Source organism: Onychostoma macrolepis, chromosome 10 (genome assembly GCF_012432095.1).
Source record: "Onychostoma macrolepis isolate SWU-2019 chromosome 10, ASM1243209v1, whole genome shotgun sequence".
NCBI classification, from domain to species: Eukaryota; Metazoa; Chordata; class Actinopteri; order Cypriniformes; family Cyprinidae; genus Onychostoma; species Onychostoma macrolepis.
The window spans coordinates 14345723-14372505 of NC_081164.1; the positions used below are offsets into that span (position 1 = coordinate 14345723).

A 26783-nucleotide genomic window follows, 5' to 3' on the forward strand; every position below is an offset into this window, starting at 1 on the left:
TTTTTTTCTTTTTTTTTTTTGCCTTTTAATGTCACTTTTGGTCAATTTGTATAATATGTGCAGAATAAAAGTACCAATTTCTTTCAAATATCTTACTGGCCCCAATGTTTTGAATGTAGTTGGATATGAGATAAATGTCCACAATTGTGTTCACAGACAAAGCAATTAAAAAAATAAATAAAAATAAAAATACAGCTTAGCCATGACTGTGAGTTCTGACAAAATTTTATTTCAAATGTAAGTGTTCCAATAATAAAGTAAAACATAAATCAACAGCAATATAAATATTAGCTTATAAAATAAAAAGGGTAACATGAGGTGCTAAGCATTTCTTTAAAGGAATCACAGCCAAATACAGAAAGGTAGCCAAGCAGCAGACAGACATTTATATATAGATATATATTCATAGTCAAACAGACAGGAGTGGCATTCCAGTATCATCACCGACTGATTGGAATTACAAGCACAGAAAAGTACAGTAAGATGTGGGGAGGGGTGGTACTCTAAAGACAGTAAGTATCATCTGTTATCTTTCATGGTTTTAGGTGATTGGAGAAAATGAAAGTTCAAAAGTGTAATCAAGGGGAAAAAACACAAAAATATGCACATACTTCACAAGCCTTAAGCTACGATTGTGTGTCTTCAGAAGTTGTAGTATGTACAGTTTGGTTAGTTAATGATCTTGAAGCTTTTCTTCCTACAACACTACACTGGATATTTTTCTATCATACTTTTTGTTGCTTTTTTTAAAAAATACTGAAACATTCCTGTAACAGCCAGCCCTTGTGGCTCTAATGTTTGTACAGACAGGTTACTCATTTTATATACACTGTGGTGGTGGTTGGTGCAGAACAATGGACAGAATCCTTCCATCTAAGATCCATTCAACAATGTTGTGCTTAAGTTAGTCATTAGTCTTTCCACATGTTCATTAATTGTTTCTTTCTTTTTGGTTCACTTCAAGTTTTCCATTAACTCTTAACACATTCACTTTGACCTAAATCTCTCTCTGAGAGATTATCTTTTCTGAGCTTCAACAACACTGTTTACATTACTTGCGTTTCTAGGATTCTTATACCAAGTTAACAGGAAATAAATGCAAAGAATAGTCAAATGTTGTTAACCTAACATTCGGCTCTGCGTAACTGGCTATTAAGAAGTTAATGAAGACTGAATCTATTTTTAAATACCATGCCAGCAGTGTCTCACCGAGCGTAAATGTATCCTCTTTCTCCGAAAACTAGTTAAATATACTTTTTTGTGCCCTCTTTTTTCTTAGTGTCCCCTTTTCACTGCATAGTTCAGCTCAATACTCTTTAATTCAGTCAAGGTGAGAGTTGTGGCACATTGTTTAAAAGCCTACCAGCGTTTCATTTTGTAACCACAAGAAGCATCTACTTTGCTTTGAAAAAAAAAAAAAAAACATAAAAAGAAAGCTGAAACATGACATTTGGAAGAAAAATAAAAGAAGGAATGTTTATGTTCCTTCTTGTTTTAGTAATGCTATTTACAGGACAGAGTTATCTGTCCGAGAAAGAGCTTCAAGAATCTGAACACATCTCTTCTTGTTCAGTCATTCTTTCTGTTTCACCGACAAAACAGGAAATGCCCGATTTTTGGGGTTATTGAGTAAGATATTGTAATACAATTCAAAATACAATAAATTAAAATGAGGAAATCTAAAACAAACAAATAAAAACCTCACTGAAAATAACATTAAATCTAAAGATTGTTGTTTCTTTAACCAAACCTGTGGACTCATTCTTTTTTCTTTTTTTTGAGGGGAGATGCCCAGATCCTCGCAACATATTTCTGCAGCTCTGATAGTGCTTCCACGCTTCTGTCTTACTTCTTGTCTTTCTTAGTAGGCTTCTTCTTGCTGGCGGGCGTCTGAGCTGCCTTGGGGGCTTCGACGGGAGGAAGGGCCTGGGGAGGGGGAAGGGCCTGCTGGGGTACCTGTTGCTGAGGGTTGGCCGTGAGGGTGGCGGTGCTGCCCGGGATGTAGACGTTCTGGCGGTAGTCTGGGCCGTACTGTGGATTGTAGCGAGGGCCGAGAGTTGCAGAGGCTTCACTTGCTTCTGAGAGCAACAGTAGGGTGAGAAAGAAAGAGGAAATGGAAGGATGTATAGAGACAGTAGCAGAACAGGAGAGAGAGAGAGATGGGAAAGGTTATAGATGGGTTGGTTCGGCACAGAGCTCATAATTCAGTCACTCAGGAACCGCATTGCAGCTCCCTCAGTGACCTGCTTCTGCCTGCCCATCCCCCATGCATTATGTATGCCGTAACATCGACACACATCACATACTCAGCAACGCGCTTACAGACCTGAAGACGTGTATATACAAGAATAGCACACTAAAAGAACAATATTTTCACAGTTCTTGTGAAATGCATTGCAAATGGAAGTGACAGCAGTGAGGCAGTTCTGCCTTTGGTCCCACATCATAAATGTGTTTCTTTTTCACAAATTCATATTGAAATTGTTGTCATGAAATTGTTAACCTAAACCAAACCTACACTTGTCAAAAGTGCACTTAACTGTACTGAACTTGTGGTGTACTTCAAATGGTACAAGCATACAGTATTTAAAAACAATTATAATAATAATTTGCAGATTTATATAATATTAATGAAATAAAGGCCACTTAAAGGGATAGTTTACACAAAAATAAAAATTATGTCATCATTTACTCACCCTCAAGTTGTTGAGTTTCTTTCTTCTGCTGAACACATACTATGTCTTTTTTTCATACTATGAAAATCATTGGCTACCGGCAACTGTTTGATTACCAACATTCTTTAAAATATCTTCTTTTGTGTTCAACAGCTAAAGAAACTCTTACAGCTTTGGAACAACTTGAGGGTGAGTAAATGATGACCTATGAACTATCTATCATTTTAAGTTTACTTAAAAAAAGAGTACATTTTAGGACTGTTTCTTAAAACACTTAAGATACATTTAAAAAGTGCACATTGTAATAACGTCAGATTTTATTTTATGTACATTTAAAAATCTTTCCTTTAATAATCTTTTGTCGTGCTTTAAAGGACACTTATTTTATAGTGTTGACTAACATTTCTAAAGCACATGTAAAGTACTTGATTAAAGTTTTAACTGTAATGTGTTAAATATAAAATATGTAAAGGTAACAAATTTCAGCTACTTCATTACAAATGTGTAAAACACAGATATATTTAATTACATTTCAACAGAAATATATTTAAATTATTTTTTTAAGTGACTGAATAAATTGCATTTAGTTTGCACTTAAGTATATTCTTTTATTATTTCTGTAAGTACTCTTTTTAAAGTATACTAAAGTGTAAGGCCATGGCCAATAGATAATTCATGAAAATCTAATTGTGTATTGCGTTATTAAATATACATTTATATCTAAATACATGCATACTGAAATCACACCAGCCCGGTGAAATTTGAACTAACAAATGTATATAACGTGATTATTGCTCTGCTTCATGCAGCACATATGCATGTTAAAATACAGTAGATAACACTCTTGAGATTCTGTTTCTTAGAAATATGACATTCATCTAGGCTAGAGAACAACATCAGCACAGTGCTGTCATTCTGACTGCAGCTGCGGAGAGGCAAAAGGCTCCTTTGTCTCTTACACTCAATTAATTTGACTCTCTAACAGTCAATAAATGGTGATATCCATTTTACTCTGGAAGCCACACTCTCTCTCTCTCTCTCTCTCTCTTCTCTTTCTTCTCTCACTCCATCTCCCTCTTTCCTTAAATCATCCAGTTATTGCCGGTCTTCAGAATCTGACCTTGAGCACGGATATATCCAATACAATATATGTGGACAGACTTCCCTGCTGTAAAGACCAGCATATGCTGTGTTTTGGATGCTGGGGGGCTGATTTGCCCCAACGGGTTCCTTAATTAGCTTAACCAGCAAGATTATCATGAAAATTTAGCTTGTAAAGCTGATCAGCCTGAAGGATATCTCTGGCAGAGAAAATTTTCGCTTTATAAGCAAAATGTTTGTCTTGTTGGCTATGCTTTCATTTCTAAAAAGCTAAGATTTCTGGTTCAAGTCTGTGCTAATGCTTTCTCCTCATTCTCTTATTTGCTCTCCTTTTAAAAAAGAGGGAATAATAAGTGAGATTGAGATTCACCGTTCGCTGCCACCATCAGAGCCTGGAGCTGTTCAGCTTCGGTAGGGGGGTTGGGCCACGGTCCTGTTCCTGCGATCACACCAGCGCTGGCACCTGCCTCATCAGGACGAGCTCCAGCCCTACATGACAGAGAACAGGGTTAGTGACTCAACATACACTCAAACACATTCATGGTGCTTTTTTCTCGCATTTTTCCTTTCACACATATATGAGAACAGCAGCCACCACATTTGCTAGCGTAAATGTACCCGGTTCATTAGCTGAGACAGCCATTTTGTGTGACAGGGCAGGACAGTGCAGTGCAGTCGGAAAATGGAGGCTAAAGTCGAAGAAGCAGTGGTAGACATGAAGTAAACAGACAGATGCATTGATCAGAATACAGTTGTGTCTGTTTATACCATTGTGGCTTGACAACACATACACTTTGCCCTTTAATCAAATCATGATCAGCAGTATTTAAATTGATATTTCACCCATTTTTTGTTTCATTTACTCACCCTCATGTTGTTCCAAACCTGTATAACTTTCTTTTTCATCTTTAAAACACTAAATAGAAAATATAGTGCCTTGCACACCTAATTCATATGCAGTTGCATCAGCAATCTAGTATAAACTATAAAAATTCAAATAAATAAATACCTGCACAGTACTCAAATTTGCATCCTTGCAAAATGTTATTAGCTTAGCAACGTTTCGGTCAATTGATGCTCCTCAGGCTTGTGCGGACATATCAGGAAATGTAAAAACTCATTTAATGTGACTATTTACAGTGTAGAGATTATAGATTATTTCATTTAATTGAACAATTTTAATTAAGGTTTTTAGTTTGTCCCTCAAGCTATTCTCTACTCTGTTATTTTGGCTACCGTCCATTCAAATGAAAGCTGTCAAAAAATAAACAAAAAATAATAATAAAAAAGGATCCTCTGATAAACTTGAGATAAGCATGTAAATGGACAAAGGAACATGAGTTCATTAGGATAATATACACGATGCTCTTTCATTAAAGACTTTTAATGTGTTTTTAATTTGGGTAGATTTTTGTCATCTCACAGATTTTGTTTCACAAATGCTTAAATTTATTTGCCAAAGATGCAAGTTTGAGTAATGTGTTGGACCCCCCCAAATAAATCTGTGAAACGCAAAGAAGATATTTTGTGTTTCTCAGAAAGAAAAAAGTCATACAGGTTTGGAACAATATGAGGATAAGTTAACGATGACAGAATTTGTATTTCTGGGTGAACTATCACTTTAAATATAGTTGGGTTATTACAGGCTGCTCAGTTTCAAAATGGCATGGCTAAAAAGCTGATTTTTACTCTCTTTCTCTGCCCACACAAACAGATTGATAGCAGAGTCCGTACATAAGGACATACATATTTCTCTACTCTTTAGGGACAGACTTCACAGACTTGGCTCTACAAAGCCAAAATAAATCAAATCGGAGCAAACAAGTTTACTAAGCACAGGTAAACACACTGCAATGACAACCCGCAGAGCAAGATGCAACAAACAGCTATCAGCGATACACACACATCCAAAAGCCTTATCCTCAAATGAACCAACTGCATGTAATTTGTGTTCACATTTATATGTGTAGGAACAGACTGGACAGCATGTCGCTGGAAGCTGCAGGACACATATTCCGAAAGACCTAAACACAACATTCCACTAGAAGGCTACACCAGGTGAAGTCAAATGCTACCACACACTAGCCTTCTCTTCGCCTTCACTCTACCTGGACTTCTCGTATGGAGTCCATCTCTGCTGCAGGGTGTGGAACCTGTGTTGGCTGAAACATAAGCACAGGAGCATGCAGCTGTCACTCAATCACCCTGCGTCTGACCAGAGACTGACCAGAGCACATGGATGGGTGAGAACGTCTTTGGGTTTCCTTTACCTTACATACTTACATAACCTTACATACTCTTAAGATGTTGTGTCTCACAGGAAGTTGGTTCGCTTTTGTATCTGATGATTGCTGTCATAATGTATTTGGTGTATTTGCAGGGTTGTTTTTTCCCCACATTATTTATTTTGCAGGATTTTCTTTGTGGGATATTCTTCACAGGATTTGTTTTGTAGGATTTTATTTTTGAAGGACTTTATTTCTTTTACAGATCTTTTGTTGCAGAATTTCTTTACAGGATTTGTTTTTGCATGATTATAGTAAATTGTCATTGACATTTTTAACATTCATAAATTGGTGATAATGGGGTAAATGTAGAGATTAAGGAAAATTACTGATCTAGTAACTATTTCTAATTCTATTTCTAATGTAGATAGTTTGGTATTTGTCTATTTTATCTATAAATATTGTTTCCTTAACTCTTCTTGCTGACTAAATGCAAAAGACAGTGACCATCAAAAATGTAGGCATTCAAATGTTTACAGGTAATCTCAGATTTTGAAAACACTAAGTAGGGGGAATTACTAAATTACTTCATATTCTAATCTAGATAGTTTAGTATTTGTTCATTTTAGTAAATTGGTATTACTAAACTCTTCTTGCTGACTAAATTCATAATATAGTGGCCACCAAAAATCTAGGCACTCAAATGTTAACAGGTAATCCCAGATTTTGTTCTTTTATTATCTCATTCCAATCAGAGAGATCAAATGAGAATTATTACAAAAGAGTGCATGTAATACCACGTGGATAATCTCAACTGTATTTATAGGTTTTGCTAGACACATGAACTGAATCCAACACTCACCCGCTGGGTCCAGGCCTCTGGTTTGGGGGGAATCGCCAGTCAGCATTAGGTGGCTTTTGCTGAAAATGAGAAGAAAATAATTTGTCAATACGTTTGCATGGCATAGAGAATCATATCCACTACTGGTCCATCCTGGATCGCAGGTCCTTCAATCCTGTCATAGAAGACTGTAGTTCTGAAACACAAATTCATATTATTGACAGCGGAGTACAATTTGTTGCACTTCCACTGCTTTTCCTTAGGACTGTTTTCTTGAAACTCCACCTTTACTGATACAAAAAGAATAAGTCGAGGGGAGTAGTGAGAAACAGAGCAACAACGAAGAACATAAAATAGAAAATAGGTTGAGGGAGTGTGTGTGTGTGTGTGAATAATTTAAACTTCAATCATGTTGCTTTCACGCATGAGTGCATGTACATGAGGAGTATACACATACGTCAGTATCAAACAAAATATGAGCTCACCTGTTGGCGGATTATGGCTAAAATTTCAACACCTTTTGGATTTTTTCATCATAGTTGTCATACTTTCTACATTATCCCACACAATTCTATTGCATCTCCCCACACTGAGTCAAGTCATTATATTGCAAGATAGCATTCAAAGCATGTGCAATATCACATGATCCTACAGACTCTATTATAGATTCCACAAAGACTGTGAGCTATTTGGAACTGCATGCATCCAACTGCAAACAACTGATTCTACTTTGTAAATCATAATGACTAACAATCTGCCTCACCTGACGTGAGCATTTGAACACAATATTTTCAGTCATAATTCTTCTCAGAATCATAGAGTTAAATTCTCTGCAGAGTCATTGGGTCTAGAAATAGCTCAGATTTTGGCCTGATTCTTAATACACTTGGCATTATAGTGTGCTTAGTCCAAAAAGTGAGTCATAGTAACTAGAGCCTTAGTCTGTATTAATGACATACACAGCATGATTTCAATCTAACTAAAAATGATTTTGAGAAATAGTGACAATACAATTCATACCACAAATATTTGAACCATGTATCATTTGTTTCATTAACAGATGAAGGACATTAAGGATAGTAACTGCTTATGCTACCCATCAGAAGTTTGGCGTTAGTAAAAATTTTTGAAAGAAATGAACACTTCTATTCAGCAGAGATGCATTAAATTGGTCAAAAGTGACAATAAAGACATTTATAATTGTATAAAAGATTTATATTTCACATATATGTTGCTCTTTTGAACATTCTATTCAGCATAGAATCCTGAAAAAAAAGTGTATCACGGTTTCCACAAAAATATTGACTGTTGAAACTGTTTTCAACATTGGTAAAAAGAAATGTATCTTTAGCACAAGTTAGAATTATTTCTAAAGGATTATGTGACACTGAAGACTAATAGCTGCCATCACATCAATAAATTACATTGTAAAATATATAAAATACAAAACCGTTACTTTAAATTATAATAATATTTCACAGTATTGCCATTTTAATGTATTTTAGATTTAAAAAAAAAAAAGCCTTGGTGGGCATAGAAGACTTCTTACTCATCAAACATTAAAGAAATCTTACTGACCCCAAACTTTTAAATGGTAGTCTATAATATTTCCTGAAAATCTCACCTTCATGAGGGAGTGAGTGAAGAGTCTTTTTGACAGTCGCATGCTTAGAGTGCTCTGAGGGGCCTTAACAAACACAAAGTCGCTCCTGCTGGAGATAGTGGAGAAACCATGCGTGTATGCGTGTTTGTTGAAGTCCCGGGAGGCCCCCACGACCTCCATGTATCTAACAGGACCGTCAGTATTTAGCTGCAGGTGGAGGTCATTGTGTTGGTGCTCACGAGATTGAGTGTGCTTGAAACCGAGTTTTTGCATTAGGCACATAATGTAACCATGGTGGCTGAGCCAGCGCACCACTACAAAAATGATAACCAGGAATGAGACCGTAATAACGAAGGATAATGTGATTATAAGATACAAAGTGAGGTCAGACCCTTTTGGACTTTTTGAGGTAGAGCTTCTACGTTCAGAAGAGACATCTGAAGCTTTTTCAGCCAGGGTGATGTTAACTACCACGCTAGCAGAGAGAGACGGCCTACCGTTATCTTTCACAATCACAATGAAGCTATAACCAGACTTGCTGTCTTGTTCTGTAAGTTTACGGGCTATACGCAGCTGTCCAGTATGTGCGCCTATGTGAAACATTTCAGCATCAACCCCTGAGAAGCCATAGAATAACCAAGCATTGTGGCCACTATCGCCATCCACGAATGTGATGCGATTGACTAGGTGTCCAATGCCGGCTGTGCTAGGTACCAAAAACTGCAGCGTCCCATCGGGAGGGGGTGCAGGGTATATAAGGACAGGAGGATGATCATTCTGATCTATAATAAACACATGCACTGTAGTGTTGGAGCTTTGAGCTGGAGTCCCTTTATCAAGAACCTGCACTATGAATTGAAACACATTCAATTGCTCATAATCAAACTTTCTCGTGGCATATATCTGCCCACTATCTGGGTTTATATATACATATGAAGACACAGACCTACCAAGAGCTTCGCTCTCTAAAATTGAGAAATAAACAGTGGAATTCTCACCCACATCTGGGTCTGATGCAGACACGGACAGAAGGGGAGCATTTGGGGCATTGTTTTCGGCTATGTCCACAGAGTAGGAAGGCTGTGAAAAGACTGGGGGGTTATCATTAACATCTGAAAGACTTAACACAAAAGATTCCTGCGAGGAACGGGGTGGGGAACCAGAGTCTGTGGCCATCACAGTAATAGTGTATTCAGACACAGCCTCTCTGTCCAGCAGGCCATCGGTCATTAAAGTGAAAAGCCCTTTATATGGCGAACTCATCTTGAAAGGCAACCCATAAGGGATGTGTACGCTCACTTCACCATTTTTCCCCGTGTCTTCATCTTTAACTTTGATTAAGGCAATGACAGTTGATGAACTCACATTTTCAGAGATTATAGGAGAAACCACATTAATACTGATAGTAGGAGTGTTGTCATTCACGTCAATAATCTCGATTTTGATGTTGCAGGAGCCCTCCATGGGAGGTATTCCTTTGTCTCTAGCAAGAACAGTGACGTCATATATATTAGCCAGCTCGTGATCGACTAGTCCTGTAACTCTAATGTCACCAGTCACATAATCCACGCTAAAGAGTTTTAACACATTGCCAGGGGTGTATTTATCAAACGTATACGATATTTCACCGTTTTGACCATGATCGGCATCAGAGGCATTAAGAGTTGTAACTAACGTTCTATGAGGTGAATTTTCTAAAAGCGTGATTCTTTTTGTTGGATTGTGAAAGTGTGGCGCGTTGTCATTGACATCTAGAACATTTATAAAAATGGCACTGTTGCCGGACTTTTCTGGACTGCCACCATCAACTGCAGTTAAAATCAATCTAAATTCGCTCGTCTTTTCTCTGTCTAGAGGCTTGTTTAAGACTAAAATTGGGATTTTGCTTCCATCGCTTTTAGTTTCTACTTTTAGCATAAAACAATCGTTTTGACTAAGAAAATAAGCGCGCAGTGAATTCACACCCACGTCAGAGTCGTGCGCACTTTCTAAGCGGAATATCGTGCCTGGCGCAGCCGCTTCTGAAATTTCTAAATAAGTTTTTCGGCTTTGGAAGTGAGGCGCGTTGTCGTTAACATCCACAATTTCTACCGTAACGCTGTGCATTTCCAAAGGATTCTGAAGAGAAATCTGAATCCGAGTATAACAATGTAAACTTCCTCCGCACATACTCTCTCTGTCCATTGCTTGCTTGACCACCAAAGCTCCAGATGTCAGGTCTACGTCAAAATACTTAGCATTAGATTCCGAGATGATTCGCATCTCTCTTAGAAGTATCATATGAACGTCCATTCCTAAATCTTTAGTCAAATGGCCAACAATAGTTCCTGGTTTAGATTCCTCAGCTGCAGAATACAAAAGTTCCGAGGCGTGCGTTGCAAAACACAAAGAATTAAGAACAATCCAAACTGCAGCCCAGTCCAAAGATCTCTGAAAAAGCTCTTTACTCTCCATTTTCACTAGTAGCTAGAGACTCCTTCGGGGTTTTAATTCATGCATATCCTAGACCTGACAAGACGTTGTTGAGAATATGAGAAACACGTTTTGTTTTGTATCCATGATCTCCACCATTTGTTCTAAGTTTCTAAACTAACAAAACAGCTCTTAAGAGCAACAAGCCTGTGCGGGTCTAGGAGAAGAGTTAAAGGGGGTGGGGATAAAAACAAGCGTTTCTATTGGAGGAAAGTTACTTTGCTTAGACAAAAGCGCACACGGAGCTGTCCAAGGTGCTGATAGTAGCGTCACTGCAGTGATATGTACTTATTGGTACGTATTTCATGTCACGCTAAAAAGTGCATCCAGGTACGTAAATGCCATGAGACCAGGTAGCAACCTAGGTACGTAAATGCCATGAGACCAGGTAGATGTATAAATATAACTTGTTTAAATCTGAGTTAGTCTCACCTGTTGGCTCTCGAACGTCCACGCGCTGTCTGGTAATGACGCATCAAGCACGTTTAGCGTGTCTGTAAAGTTTGTGGTGCTGCTGGGTTTAATGAGGGTGAGATCACTGAATTCTGACATTGGAGAGAGATAGGAGCCAAAGGACTGACTCTGAGACATCATGTCTCCTCCCAGGACCTCCACATACTTAATGGGCCCATCAGTGTTGAGCTGGATCTGCAGGTTTCTGTTGGGGTTCTTGTATTCGGAGTTTGTCCTCCTGATACAGCAGCTTCTACTGCCTCGCGCACATTTCACCAGTAAGATGAAAAATGTCAAAAGGCACAACAAGGACACGGAAGCTAAAGAGATGATAAGATATAAAGTAATTTTGCCAGTTTTCTTGTTGGGCTCGATGGTTTTCTCTCTATAGTCTGAGATGGGCTCATGAAAGCCGTCCTCTATTAGTATATCCACTGTGACTGTGGTGGACTGGATCGGTTCTCCATTATCCTTTATCTCTATCAGCAGTCTCTGAGAGGAGTCATCGTGCTCTGAAACAGCGCGTTTAGTCCTCACCTCTCCCGTATGTAAATTGACACTGAACAGAGACGCGTCCGTGGCCTCCGCGAGCCTGTAGAACAGCCAGGCGTTATGACCCGAGTCTGCGTCCACTGCTGTTACCTTAGTAACGAGATGTCCTGCTTTAGCAGAACGGGGCATCCTCTGATGAGAGACAGACCCCATGGATGTGGACGGGTAAATGACAGCAGGTGCATTATCGTTATGGTCCAGAATAAACACATGAACTGTTGCATTACTACTTAAAGATGGAGAACCATGATCTTTAGCCTGAACGATGACCTCAAACACTTTTATTTTTTCGAAGTCAAACGAATGCATGCTAAATACGCTTCCATTGTCAGAGTTTATGTACATATACGAGGAAATTGGAGTATCCCAATGTTTAGGGTTCTCAATAGAGTATGATATTTTACCATTTACGCCGACATCAACGTCTTGAGCAGATACCGAATAGATAATAGAGCCTGGAGTGTTATTTTCTTTTACGTACACATAATACACGTTTTCAGAGAACTTTGGGGCATTGTCGTTAACATCAAGAATTTTAACTGGAATTATTGTTTTGCTACTTAAATGGGGTGAGCCTGAGTCAAATGCAGTGATTTCCACGTTATACTCCGGGAACGTTTCGCGGTCTAAAACACCATTTGTAACCAACGAATATTCGTTTGAGAAAGATGGTTTTAAAATAAACGGAAGGTCAGGCTGTGTCTGCAGACTGACTTTTCCATTGTCACCAGAGTCGATGTCCCGTGCGCTTATTAACGCTACAACTGTCCCGCTAGGCGCGTCCTCGCGCACAGGGCTCGGTTTAGATGTAAGCAGTATCTGCGGTGGGTTGTCGTTAATATCCGAGACTTCTATTTTAACTGTGCAATGGCCCTCCATTTCGGGGACACCTCTGTCTCTAGCTCTTATCTCAATGTTGTACATAGGAGTGGTTTCATAGTCCAACTCTCCGTTTAGTATAATTTCACCGGTATTCTCATCAATGTGAAATAATGAGCGCAAAACATCAGAAGTGTGCTCTCCTAAGGAATATTTTATTTCTCCATTAGGACCTTCGTCCAAGTCTTTTGCTTCAACTTTAAGAATGCTCGTGCCCCTTTTAGTGCTTTCAGAAATAGCCGCTCTGTAAACGTTTTTCTCAAATACGGGATTGTTGTCATTGATATCCAAAACAGTGACATTAATTTGAGACGTTCCTGATCTAACCGGGTTCCCTCCGTCTAAGGCAGTTAACATCAGCTGATGAATGGGTTTCTTCTCGCGATCCAGAGGTTTCTCCAGTACTAATTCAGGTACCTTTCGCCCATCTCCAAGATCTTTTATTTTTAAACTGAAACATTCGTCTTTACTCAGAGTGTACGATTTCAAAGAGTTACTGCCTACATCTGGGTCTACTGCGCTCTCTAAAGGAAAGCGCATGCCAGGGACAGTGGATTCTGCTATTTTTAAAACGCGGTCCATCGACTGAAAATGCGGTAAATTGTCATTAATATCCTGTATGTCGACTTCCACTCTGTAAAGTTGTAAAGGATCCTCAATAACGATTTGCAGAGGCAACAGACAATTTGCGTTTTCGCCACAAAGGATCTCTCTGTCGATTCTCTCATTAACCACAATCTCTCCTCTTCGTAAATCCACGCTGAAATACTGCTTACCTGATTCAGAAGCTATTCGCAACTTACGATCATACAGCTCAGATATTTTCAAACCTAAATCTTTTGCAATATTTCCAACAACAGCGCCCACATTTAATTCCTCGGGAATTGAGTAGCGAGTCTGTCCTTCTGTTGTACTCCACAAAAGAAGAAAGAGAAAAAAGAAGAGCAAATAATGCCTCCACCATCTGAATGCCAGCCTCTTTGTCATTTTGATTTTAAATCCAGACTATTCACCGGTCTAATAAAAATTAGGGGTCCCACCACGAAGACAATTTCGCTTGTCCATTTTGTCTCAAAAATATGTTAGCATCCATTTTATCGTAAAGATTACAGCATCCCTCCTCTCCGCTTGCACTGAACGTTGTAATGTCAGTGGGGGAGGGAGTAGATCTCTTTGTACAATTCTGCATGTGATTGGTGAAGAGAATAATCGCAATAACCAGTAGCAAGAGAACTGCCTCTTAAAGGCGCAGCATCAGTACCTGATGTCAAACTCACACCAAATAACCTTGCAATAGAAGAGTATGCTATATCATGGCTCATAATTTATTTGTGTTTTTTGCATAATTTTGTACAATTTAATTTATTTCAATATTAATGAAATAATTCGGAATTATTTGGTAATACATAACATGTGATGCTATTATTATTATTATTATTATTATTATTATGTGTAAAAGTATAAAGTGCAATGACTATATATATACATATATGCATTGTGTCAAAGCTCTTGGGGGCAAAGTCACTGTTAATTAGTGAGTCATTTGGGATTGAACTGAATCATTTAAACGGTTGATTCATTCAGGAACGAAACTCTGTCATGTTGCTCAGAGACGCAAAACAGTGCTGTGGCTGTGTTTGGAACCATTTTTGTTGGCGAAATGGAGCAAAAATAGGCAATATAGTATCTAAAACGTAAGTCTATTAATATTAACGTCTTGTTTAATGAACTGTTGCATAGGCTAAAATCAATATCACATTTGTGATTTTTGCGAAAAAAACTGTCACTCTTCGTGTGATATTGATGAACTATATGAAATTATATAAATATAAACATTTTCTGCCCGCATATCTTGATTTTTGTCAGCATTTTAAATGCATTTTATTAGACTGAATCATGCAGTGAAAGAAGGCACTCTAAATGAGCATAGTCTAGTTAGTGTTTAAGCACTCATAACTCCTCTTATAATCTGTATGATAAATTAATCTCTTATTTTTATCATAAGTACATCTGCACTTTTGTTGCTTTGTTGCTTGTTGGAATTCGCGAGTTTCAGTCTAAACAAAATTCAGAGATGACTAATCTTAACGCCTCTGATTGGCCACTGCATTGCTAAGCTCAACAGAATGGTGTGTTATTGGTTATAATGAGCAACGCTATAAAAAACGCGTAAAAATAAATTACCATGTAACATGAGATATATTTAGTATAAATTTAATACAATCTAATCATTTCATTTTCACTAGTTTCATGTTTCAAGTATTATAGTTCTATTGAAAACCCAGGGGACCCCCCCCCCCAAGTATATTTTTTTTGGGTGTTATAGAGGGGTCCCAGTACTTATGGGAGGTCCGGGACCCCCCCAGTCCCCCCTCAATTCGAACACTGTATATATAACATAGCTCACCTTTCTATTTGAGGAACGTTACTTTGTTACCTTGCTCAGACGAAAGCACACTGTGGTGCTGTCCAAGGTACTGGAAGTACCTTCACTCTATCACCGTTACACGTGTAGATAGTATATAGTGTACGAATTTGTCTCACCTGTTGGCTCTCGAAGGTCCACGCGCTGTCTGGTAATGACGCGTCAAGCACGTTTAGCGTGTCTGTAAAGTTTGTGGTGCTGCTGGGTTTAACGAGGGTGAGATCACTGAATTCTGACATTGGAGAGAGATAGGAGCCAAAGGACTGACTCTGAGACATCATGTCTCCTCCCAGAACCTCCACATACTTAATGGGCCCGTCAGTGTTGAGCTGGATCTGCAGGTTTCTGTTGGGGTTTTTGTATTCAGAGTTTGTCCTTCTGATACAGCAGCTTCTACTGCCTCGCGCACATTTCACCAGTAAGATGAAAAACGTCAGTAGACACAACAAGGACACGGAAGCCAAAGAGATGATCAGATATAAAGTAATTTTGCCAGTTTTCTTGTTGGACTCGATAGTTTTCTCTCTATAGTCTGAGATGGGCTCATGAAAGCCGTCCTCTATTAGTATATCCACTGTGACTGTGGTGGACTGGATCGGTTCTCCATTATCCTTTATTTCTATTTGCAGTCTCTGAGAGGAGTCGTCGTGCTCTGAAACAGCGCGTTTAGTCCTCACCTCTCCCGTATGTAAATTGACACTGAACAGAGACGCGTCCGTGGCCTCCGCGAGCCTGTAGAACAGCCAGGCGTTATGACCCGAGTCCGCGTCCACTGCTGTTACCTTAGTAACGAGATGTCCTGCTTTAGCAGAACGGGGCATCCTCTGATGAGAGACAGACCCCATGGATGTGGACGGGTAAATGACAGCAGGTGCATTATCGTTCCGGTCCGAAATAAACACATGGACAGTGGCGTTGCTGCTCAGAGATGGAGAGCCATGATCTTTAGCAAGCACCACAACACTGAACAGTTTTACATTTTCATAATCAAAGGAGCTCATGCAGTAAATAGTTCCATTATCAGAATTAATATAAAAATAAGATGATGCTGGCACGTGATTAGAACTTGAATCCAGAATTGAATAAGTAAGTAGAGCGTTTTTATCCTGGTCAGTATCAGAAGCTTTTACTGAAAACAGTGATGCGCCTGCCAGATTATTTTCGTTTATGTAAACATTGTATGAAGACTGAGAGAATAGTGGAGGGTTGTCATTCACGTCAAGCACTTTAACATTTACCGTCTTCATAGTTTTTAAGGGTGGAACACCAGAGTCCATGGCCAGTATTTCTACATTATATTCAGCATGAACCTCGCGGTCTAATAACGAGCCAGTTATTAATGAATAATGATTATGAAACGGTTTCAATTTAAATGGAACATCTGGAGAAACAGTTAGCTGGACTTTGCCGTTATTACCGGAGTCCAAATCTTTGACGGTAATCAAAGCCACTACAGTTCCCACCGTTGCATTTTCAGGCACAGGGCTCGGTAAAGATGTCAGAATAATCTCTGGAGGATTGTCATTCTCATCTATGATATCTATCTGAACCGATGACTGTCCCTCGAGCTCTGGATTCCCTTTGTCTTTAGCACAAACATCAAACGTAAACGTTTGTTTAATCTCGTAATCTAGTTTTCCAATTACTGTTATTTCGCCGGTTTCAGCGTTCACACTAAAAACATTTCTTACAAGTTCAGGCGTATGCGCACTAAATAAATACTGTATTTCACCATTCTGACCTTCATCTAAATCGGTCGCTTTTATTTTGAGCACACTTGAACCAGAAACGGCGCTTTCTAGAACAGATGCTTTGTATGCAGCAACTTCAAATTTTGGTTCGTTGTCGTTGATGTCTTGGACAATTACTTGCAATACAGACGTGCCAGACTTGACTGGATTACCGCCATCCAGGGCTGTTAAAATAAGCTTATGTATAGACTGTTTCTCCCTGTCTAAATTTTTTTCAATCACAAGTTCTGGTACTACTCTCCCGTCTTTTAGAGTTTTTACATTAAGACGGAAAAAAATGTTACTGCTAAGTGAGTAAGTCTTTAAGCTATTACTGCCAACATCGAGATCCTCAGCACTCTCAAGGGTAAATCGTGCCCCTGGAGCAATCAATTCAGATATTTTTAATGTGGCGTCTTTATTATGGAAATTTGGTGCATTATCATTAATGTCTTGTATTTCTATCTCTACGCTATGCAACTGTAATGGATTCTCAATAACGATCTGCAGTGGCATTAGACAATTGGCGCTTTGTCCACAGAGCGTCTCTCTATCTATTCTGCCATTAACTACCAGATCACCCTTCCCTGAATCCACACTAAAATACTGTCTGTTCGATTCAGATGCTATTCGTAACTTACGCTCGGCGATATCTGAGATGTCAAAACCAAGATCCTTCGCGATATTCCCAACGATAGATCCTTCCTTTAACTCTTCAGGTATTGTGTAGCGAATCTGAGCTCCAGTTGTATTCCACGATAGAGAGAAAGCAAACAGCAAAAGCGCTGTCCATTTCCACCCCCCGATCCTCCTGTGCCTCATTTCTCTGTTGCACTTGATATTCCCATAAACAAATCGTCAATTTATATCCACAGAAAACAGAATGATATTCTTCATTTTAAAATGCACTATTCAGCCCATCCTCGTTGTGGTGATCAGCCTCACAAAGCGTTCATGTTTCCTCTCGCTCTACAGCTCTCATCATTGTACTCCTCCTTTGGCTGGGGCAGGGAGTAGATCCCTTTGTACGGTCTGAAGCACGATTGGTACTAAGCTCAAGGCGCTCTCATCCAATAGATGCTTTGCTATTTCTTAAAGGCATAACCAGCCCTCTTTTGTTAACGTTACGGCATCTAGTGGAGAATTGGGTTCCAAACTATTTCAGACCCATGCTTATAGATTATTACACGAGCAAATATTTTTGTAAGAAAAATGTATTTAAAGTAACAAGGTATGAGCATTTTCTGTGAACATAAAGAATGGGCAATGTAATTTATGCGGTTGTTCTCATAACCTAAGAGAGAAATGTTCTAATTAATGGACCATTGTTACATTTTCGTGTTTAGGACCCGGAAATAAAATAGCAGAGTAAAATTCTATAGCGTTACACGGGAGACCATCGCAAATATTATTTGCCTGTGTTTTCATTTGATCCAACCGCAAAAAAAGGGACTTACATTACCACGAATTTCCAGAATAGAAAAATTATTATTATTATTATTATTAATTAGTGCACGGTTAATACAACAAAAACATATTATAAGTCTGTTTTTATTTAAATAATGAAAATGTATATTTAAAAACTTGGCAATATTTAAAATGTTAATTATTGTGGAAATGCGTCATCATGAGTCTCTTGAAGGGGCCAATTGGCATGTAGCATTTATACTTTTACCCTGTAGCCATTTAGTCCAACATGTATGTATAAGTAAATAAATAAAAACGCATTAATATATATTTCGTTCAATTAAAAAAAAAATAAAAAAAATCTGCAGCCCGCAGATGCCACCCGCTGTCCAAATGGGTGGTGCTGAAAATATGTATACAGACAAACTTAGAAACGAGTGTAGTATTACACAATATGAAGTGTGGCTTGAGGACATAATACTAAATTTCAACAATATATCAACCTTAATCAACCTTAATATTGATCCTAACAGTGATGCTAAATTATGATTCTGTTTCTCACCTGTTGGCTCTCGAACGTCCACGCGCTGTCCGGTAATGACGCATCAAGCACGTTTAGCGTGTCTGTAAAGTTTGTGGTGCTGCTGGGTTTAATGAGGGTGAGATCACTGAATTCTGACATTGGAGAGAGATAGGAGCCAAAGGACTGACTCTGAGACATCATGTCTCCTCCCAGAACCTCCACATACTTAATGGGCCCATCAGTGTTGAGCTGGATCTGCAGGTTTCTGTTGGGGTTTTTGTATTCAGAGTTTGTCCTCCTGATACAGCAGTTTCTACTGCCTCGCGCACATTTCACCAGTAAGATGAAAAATGTCAATAGACACAACAAGGACACGGAAGCCAAAGAGATGATCAGATATAAAGTAATTTTGCCAGTTTTCTTGTTGGACTCGTTAGTTTTCTCTATAGTCTGAGATGGGCTCATGAAAGCCGTCCTCTATTAGTATATCCACTGTGACTGTGGTGGACTGGATCGGTTCTCCATTATCCTTTATTTCTATCTGCAGTCTCTGAGAGGAGTCATCGTGCTCTGAAACAGCGCGTTTAGTCCTCACCTCTCCCGTATGTAAACTGACACTGAACAGAGACGCGTCTGTGGCCTCCGCGAGCCTGTAGAACAGCCAGGCGTTATGACCCGAGTCCGCGTCCACTGCTGTTACCTTAGTAACGAGATGTCCTGCTTTAGCAGAACGGGGCATCCTCTGATGAGAGACAGACCCCATGGATGTGGACGGGTAAATGACAGCAGGTGCGTTATCGTTCCGGTCCGAAATAAACACATGGACAGTGGCGTTGCTGCTCAGAGATGGAGAACCATGATCTTTAGCCTGCACTACAATGCTAATTAGTTTCAGTTTCTCATAATCAAAAGAGCTCATGCTGTAAATAGTTCCGTTCTCAGAGTTGATATAAAAATAAGATGATGCTGGAACTTGATTTGAACTTAAATCCAGAACTGAATAAGTAAGTATAGCGTTGTTGTCTCTGTCAATATCAGTTGCAGACACAGAGAACAATGAAACACCTGCCAGATTATTTTCGTTTATATAAACATTGTATGAGGACTGTGAGAATAGTGGAGGGTTGTCATTCACGTCAAGGACTTTAACATTTACCGTCTTAACAGTTTTTAAAGGTGGAACACCAGAGTCCATGGCCAGTATTTCTACATTATATTCAAAATGAAACTCACGGTCTAATAATGAGTCGGTTATCAACGAATAGTGGTTATCGAAAGAGGGTTTTAATTTAAAAGGAACATTCGGGGAGACAATTAGCTCGACTTTGCCATTATTACCGGAGTCCAAGTCTTTAACGGTAATCAGAGCCACCACAGTTCCCACCGTTGCATTTTCTGGCACAGGGCTCGGTAAAGATGTCAGAATAATCTCTGGAGGATTGTCATTCTCATCTATGATATCTATTTGAACCGATGACTGTCCCTCGAGCTCCGGATTCCCTTTGTCTTTAGCACAAACATCAAACGTATATGTTTTTTTAGTCTCGTAATCTAGTTTTCCAATAACTGTGATTTCACCGGTTTCAGCGTTCACACTAAAAACATTTCTTACAAGGTCTTGCGTGTGCGCACCGAACGAATACTGTATTTCACCATTAAGACCTTCATCCAAGTCAGTGGCTTTTATTTTGATCACACTTAAGCCAACAGTGGCTCTTTCTAGGACAGATGCTTTGTATACAGCAACTTCAAATTTTGGTTCGTTGTCATTTATATCTTGAACGATTATTAGCAATAAAGATGTACCAGATTTTACTGGATTGCCACCATCCAAGGCAGTTAATATTAGCTTGTGTATAGACTGTTTCTCTCTATCTAAATTTTTTTCAATCACAAGTTCAGGTACCATTCTTCCATCTTTTAACGTTTTAACATTAAGTCGGAAAAAATTGTTACTGCTAAGTGAGTAAGTTTTTAGACTGTTGCTTCCAACATCGAAATCCTCAGCACTCTCAAGGGTAAATCGTGCCCCTGGAGCAATCACTTCAGGTATTTTTAATGTGGCATCTTTAGTATGGAAGTTTGGTGCATTATCATTTATATCTTGTATTTCTATTTCAACTTTATGCATCTGTAACGGATTCTCAATAACGATCTGCAGTGGCATTAGACAATTGGCGCTTTGTCCACAGAGCGTCTCTCTATCTATTCTGCCATTAACTACCAGATCACCCTTCCCTGAATCCACACTAAAATACTGTCTGTTCGATTCAGATGCTATTCGTAACTTATGCTCGGCGATATCTGAGATGTCAAAACCAAGATCCTTCGCGATATTCCCAACGATAGATCCTTCCTTTAACTCTTCAGGTATTGTGTAGCGAATCTGAGCTCCAGTTGTATTCCACAATAGCGAGAAAGCTAACAGCCAAAGCGCTGCCCATTTCCACCTCCGATCCTCCTCATTTCTTTGACGCGTTTGTCATTCCCATTTACAAATCTTCATTTTGCATCCTTATAAAAACCGAATATTATTTTCCATTTTCAAATAAACGTGTACTCAGCCCATTCTCATTGTGGTGATCAGCCTCACAAAGCGTTCATGTTTCCTCTCGCTCTACAGCTCTCATCTTTGTACTCCTCCTTTGGCTGGGGGAGGGAGTAGATCCCTTTGTATGGTCTGAATTAGGATTGGTACAGAGCTCAACGCTCACTCATCCAATAGATGCTTTGCTGTTTCTTGAAGGCATAACCAGCCCTCTTTTGTTTTGTGTTACGGCATCTAGTGGACAGCTGTGCTCTAAAATATGCAATGCAGTGAGTCTGAGACTTATTTCTCATCTGCTCAGACAGGAAAATGCTTCTGCGTGCAAAACAACTTAAAAGTAACAAGTTATTAACATTTGAACATTATAGTTACAGGCATGTCTAATTGAGTTGTTCTTAAAATTCAGTGGGAAAGAGCCTTAACGAAAAACCACATGAATTTCACATGTGCATCTACGTTAAAATCACACGTGAAATATGTAGAACACCAATTTACATCATGAAAATGTTCCAAACCTGCGTATATGCAAAGCACATGCTTCACATGTAATTGTAGCATATGATTGCACATGTGAAATGCATGCAGTTTTTCAGTAAGTGAATTATTAGAAAAAATTTTATGTTATGTAAACTTTTGGTATTAACAGTTTAGATCTCAATTTCTGTGAAGACGATATACAGTTTCCCACTAAAAATATTTTTATTTATTTATTTATTTATTTATTCACCAAACAAACAATGCCTACCGAACAGCACGTATATAGTAGCACCTAAACTATAAAACGTCCCATCGTCACGGGAGCTGTCCAAAGTTCTGAATGCAGTACAAAATTATCGCCATCTCCCTGAGTTTGTTTCGACATCATAAATATGGTAGGGAAAAATGACATGGTTTAAGCTTAATAAAATATGAAATGCATTAAATGTCATTGCAGAGAAGCGATTTTTAAGCTAAGATACCCCGTCCGTCACACACACAAACTTTAAAGCATGTCCACCATAATGTGTGTATCTTAAGTTATGTTTTAGTTTCTAAAAGAAGAAAAGAAAAGAAAAATCACATACAAGTCTGTACTGATGTTGAGTTGATAATTATTCTGTTTCTCACCTGTTGGCTCTCGAAGGTCCACGCGCTGTCTGGTAATGACGCATCAAGCACGTTTAGAGTGTCTGTAAAGTTTGTGGTGCTGCTGGGTTTAATGAGGGTGAGATCACTGAATTCTGACATTGGAGAGAGATAGGAGCCAAAGGACTGACTCTGAGACATCATGTCTCCTCCCAGAACCTCCACATACTTAATGGGCCCATCAGTGTTGAGCTGGATCTGCAGGTTTCTGTTGGGGTTTTTGTATTCAGAGTTTGTCCTCCTGATACAGCAGCTTCTACTGCCTCGCGCACATTTCACCAGTAAGATGAAAAATGTCAAAAGGCACAACAAGGACACGGAAGCCAAAGATATGATAAGATATAAAGTAATTTTGCCAGTTTTCTTGTTGGACTCGTTAGTTTTCTCTCTATAGTCTGAGATGGGCTCATGAAAGCCGTCCTCTATTAGTATATCCACTGTGACTGTGGTGGACTGGATCGGTTCTCCATTATCCTTTATTTCTATCTGCAGTCTCTGAGAGGAGTCGTCGTGCTCTGAAACAGCGCGTTTAGTCCTCACCTCTCCCGTATGTAAACTGACACTGAACAGAGACGCGTCTGTGGCCTCCGCGAGCCTGTAGAACAGCCAGGCGTTATGACCCGAGTCCGCGTCCACTGCTGTTACCTTAGTAACGAGATGTCCTGCTTTAGCAGAACGGGGCATCCTCTGATGAGAGGCAGACCCCATGGATGTGGACGGGTAAATGACAGCAGGTGCGTTATCGTTCCGGTCCGAAATAAACACATGGACAGTGGCGTTGCTGCTCAGAGATGGAGAACCATGATCTTTAGCCTGGACTATAACACTAAACAGTTTTACCTTTTCGTAATCAAAGGTGCTCATACTGTAAATAGTTCCGTTCTCAGAGTTGATATAAAAATAAGATGATGCTGGAACTTGATTAGAACTTAAATCCAGAACTGAATAAGTCAGAAGAGCGTTTTTGTCTTGGTCAATATCGGACGCAGATACAGAAAACAAAGAAACACCTGCCAGATTATTTTCGTTTATGTAAACATTGTATGAAGACTGTGAGAATACTGGTTGGTTATCATTTACATCAAGCACTTTTACATTTACAGTCTTCATAGTTTTTAAGGGTGGAACACCAGAGTCCATGGCCAGTATTTCTACATTATATTCAGAATGAACCTCACGGTCTAATAATGAGTCAGTTATTAGTGAATAATGGCTATCGAAAGTTGGCTTTAATTGAAAAGGAAGATTCGGGGAGACAGTTAGCTCGACTTTGCCGTTATTACCGGAGTCCAAATCTTTGACGGTAATCAAAGCCACCACAGTTCCCACCGTTGCATTTTCAGGCACAGGGCTCGGTAAAGATGTCAGAATAATCTCTGGAGGATTGTCATTCTCATCTATGATATCTATCTGAACCGATGACTGTCCCTCGAGCTCCGGATTCCCTTTGTCTTTAGCACAAACATCAAACGTAAACGTTTGTTTAATCTCGTAATCTAGCTTTCCAATTACTGTTATTTCGCCGTTTTCAATGTTAACATTAAAAGCATTTCTTACAAATTCAGGCGTGTGCGCAGCCAATAAATATTGTATTTCACTATTTAGACCTTCATCTAAATCGGTCGCTTTTATTTTGATCACACTTGAACCAATAACAGCGCTTTCTAAAACAGATGCTTTGTATACTGCTACATCAAATTTTGGTTCGTTGTCATTAAAGTCTTGAACAATTATTTGCAATAATGATGTGCCCGATTTTACCGGATTACCGCCATCCAGAGCTGTTAATATTAGCCTGTGAACTGCCTGTTTCTCTCTGTCTAGTGGTTTCTCAAGTACTAGCTCTGGTATTTGCCTTCCATTTTTAAGTGTCTTTAAATTTAGACGGAAGAAATTGTTATTGCTCAATGAATATGATTTTAAGCTATTACTGCCAACATCGAGGTCCTCAGCAATTTCAAGGGTAAATCGCGTGCCTGAAGCAGTCAATTCTGAAATTTTTAATACGCCATCTTTATTATGGAAGTTTGGTGCATTATCATTTATATCTTGTATTTCTATTTCCACCTTGTGCATCTGTAACGGATTCTCAATAACGATCTGCAGTGGCATTAGACAATTGGCGCTTTGTCCACAGAGCGTCTCTCTATCTATTCTGCCATTAACTACCAGATCACCCTTCCCTGAATCCACACTAAAATACTGTCCGTTCGACTCAGATGCTATTCGTAACTTACGCTCGGCGATATCTGAGATGTCAAAACCAAGATCCTTCGCGATATTCCCAACGATAGATCCTTCCTTTAACTCTTCAGGTATTGTGTAGCGAATCTGAGCTCCAGTTGTATTCCACAATAGCGAGAAAGCGAACAGCCAAAGCGCTGCCCATTTCCACTCTCCGATCTTCCTGTGCCTCATTTCTCTAATGCGGTTATTCCCATAAACAAATATTATATCCACAGAAAATCAGAATTCTGTTCTCCATTTTCAAATAAAGGTGTACTCAGCCCATCCTCGTTGTGGTGATCAGCCTCACAAAGCGTTCACGTTTCCTCTCGCTCTACAGCTCTCGTCATTGCACTCCTCCTCTGGCTGAGGGAGGGAGTAGATCCCTTTAAGTCTAACACATGATTGGTTCAGAGCTAAGCACTCACTAGTCCAATAGAGGTTTTGATATTTTAAAAGGCACACCCAACCCTCTGTAATTGTGACTATGGCGTCTGGAGAAGACTAATTAATATCAAACAATTATCCTATTAAAATCTGTAAAATCCGTGTATTATTCGTTCAGTCATTTTTTTGATTTAATATTGAAAGAGGTCCATTTAATATTGAGAATTAACTGATGTGAAACAAAACGGTGTGCTTCATTTTCTCTGCCAACTAAATGTCCAAAGCAAAGTCGTTGTGCAATCTCTCCCCTCTGTCCAGTGTAAACATAAACACTATTAACATTTACAATAAACATAAAATAAACATAAAATTTCTAAAGAGCAATTTTTGAAGTGGACACAAATGATACAGCTAAAATTGTACTTGTTAAGATATGTAGCTTATACATAGAGGAAAGCGTTACTACTATTAGTGCAGCAGGGAGACCGTGCCAAATTAGACAACTTCAAACTATTGTGGCTGCGCCGCGACAGCGGTCTTGTCCATTTTAGACATTACTATCCATCAAAGTGTTGCCAAGTCCGCTGTTTTCCCGTGGAATTGTGCTACTTTATCACTGTTGCCGCGGGTTGAAGCGTGTAAATTATCCCCCGGAACGCGATTTTTAACGGGGGACCCTCGAAACGCGGTTAGTTTGGGCTAGTTTTGGGATCATTTTGAGGCATTTGCATTGGCATCATCTGTATTAAACAGAAAATAATCACTTCATACACCCTCAGAAATAAAGGTACAAAAGCTGTCACTGGGGCAGTACCTTTTCGAAAGGTACAATTATGTACCTATTAGGTTCAAATATGTACACTTTAAGTACTAATATGTACCTTTAAGGTACCAAAATGGACCCTTTAGGTACAAACATGTACCTTTTGTAAAGGTACTGCCCCAATGACAGCTTTTGTACCTTTATTTCTGAGAGTGTATGATGTTAAAGTGAATAAAATAGTCTACGGGTATATTTGTAGCAACCGCCAACAATACATTGCATGTGTCAAAATTATAAATTTTTCTTTAATACCAAAACTCATTAGAATGTTAAGTAAAGATCATGCTCCATGAAGATATTTTGTAACTTTCTTACCGTAAATATATCAAAACTGAATTTTTTATTAGTAATATGCATTACTAAGGACTTCATTTGGACAAATAGTTGTATATCGGCCAAATATCCTATGACAAACCATACATCAATGGAAAACTTATTTATTCAGCTTTCAGATGATGTTTAAATCTCAATAAAAAAATAAAAAAAATAAAATTAAAATTGACCATTATGACTGGTTTTGTGGTCCAGGGTCACATATTATGTATTTATTATATTATATTATTTATTATTATTGTATTTCTCACCTGTTGGCTCTCGAACGTCCACGCGCTGTCTGGTAATGACGCATCAAGCACGTTTAGAGTGTCTGTAAAGTTTGTGGTGCTGCTGGGTTTAATGAGGGTGAGATCACTGAATTCTGACATTGGAGAGAGATAGGAGCCAAAGGACTGACTCTGAGACATCATGTCTCCTCCCAGAACCTCCACATACTTAATGGGCCCATCAGT

General features: G+C 39.0%; 1 protein-coding gene across 48 annotated transcripts in view; it reads right to left on the minus strand.

Moving 5' to 3' along the window:
• Positions 1-207: 207 nt before the first annotated feature.
• LOC131548764 (protocadherin alpha-C2-like) overlaps positions 208-26783 on the minus strand; it is a 198948-nt gene continuing 172372 nt past the window's right edge. For 21 of the 48 annotated variants that reach the window (XM_058790298.1, XM_058790281.1, XM_058790299.1 and 18 more), the window contains exons 2-5: positions 6864-6922; positions 5885-5938; positions 4147-4265; positions 208-2078 (exon numbers count right to left, since the gene is read on the minus strand). In XM_058790298.1, the coding sequence (XP_058646281.1) occupies positions 1846-2078; positions 4147-4265; positions 5885-5938; positions 6864-6922 (465 nt within the window). In that variant the 3' untranslated portion in view covers positions 208-1845. The other 27 variants (XM_058790292.1, XM_058790319.1, XM_058790318.1 and 24 more) reach the window with 11 other exon arrangements.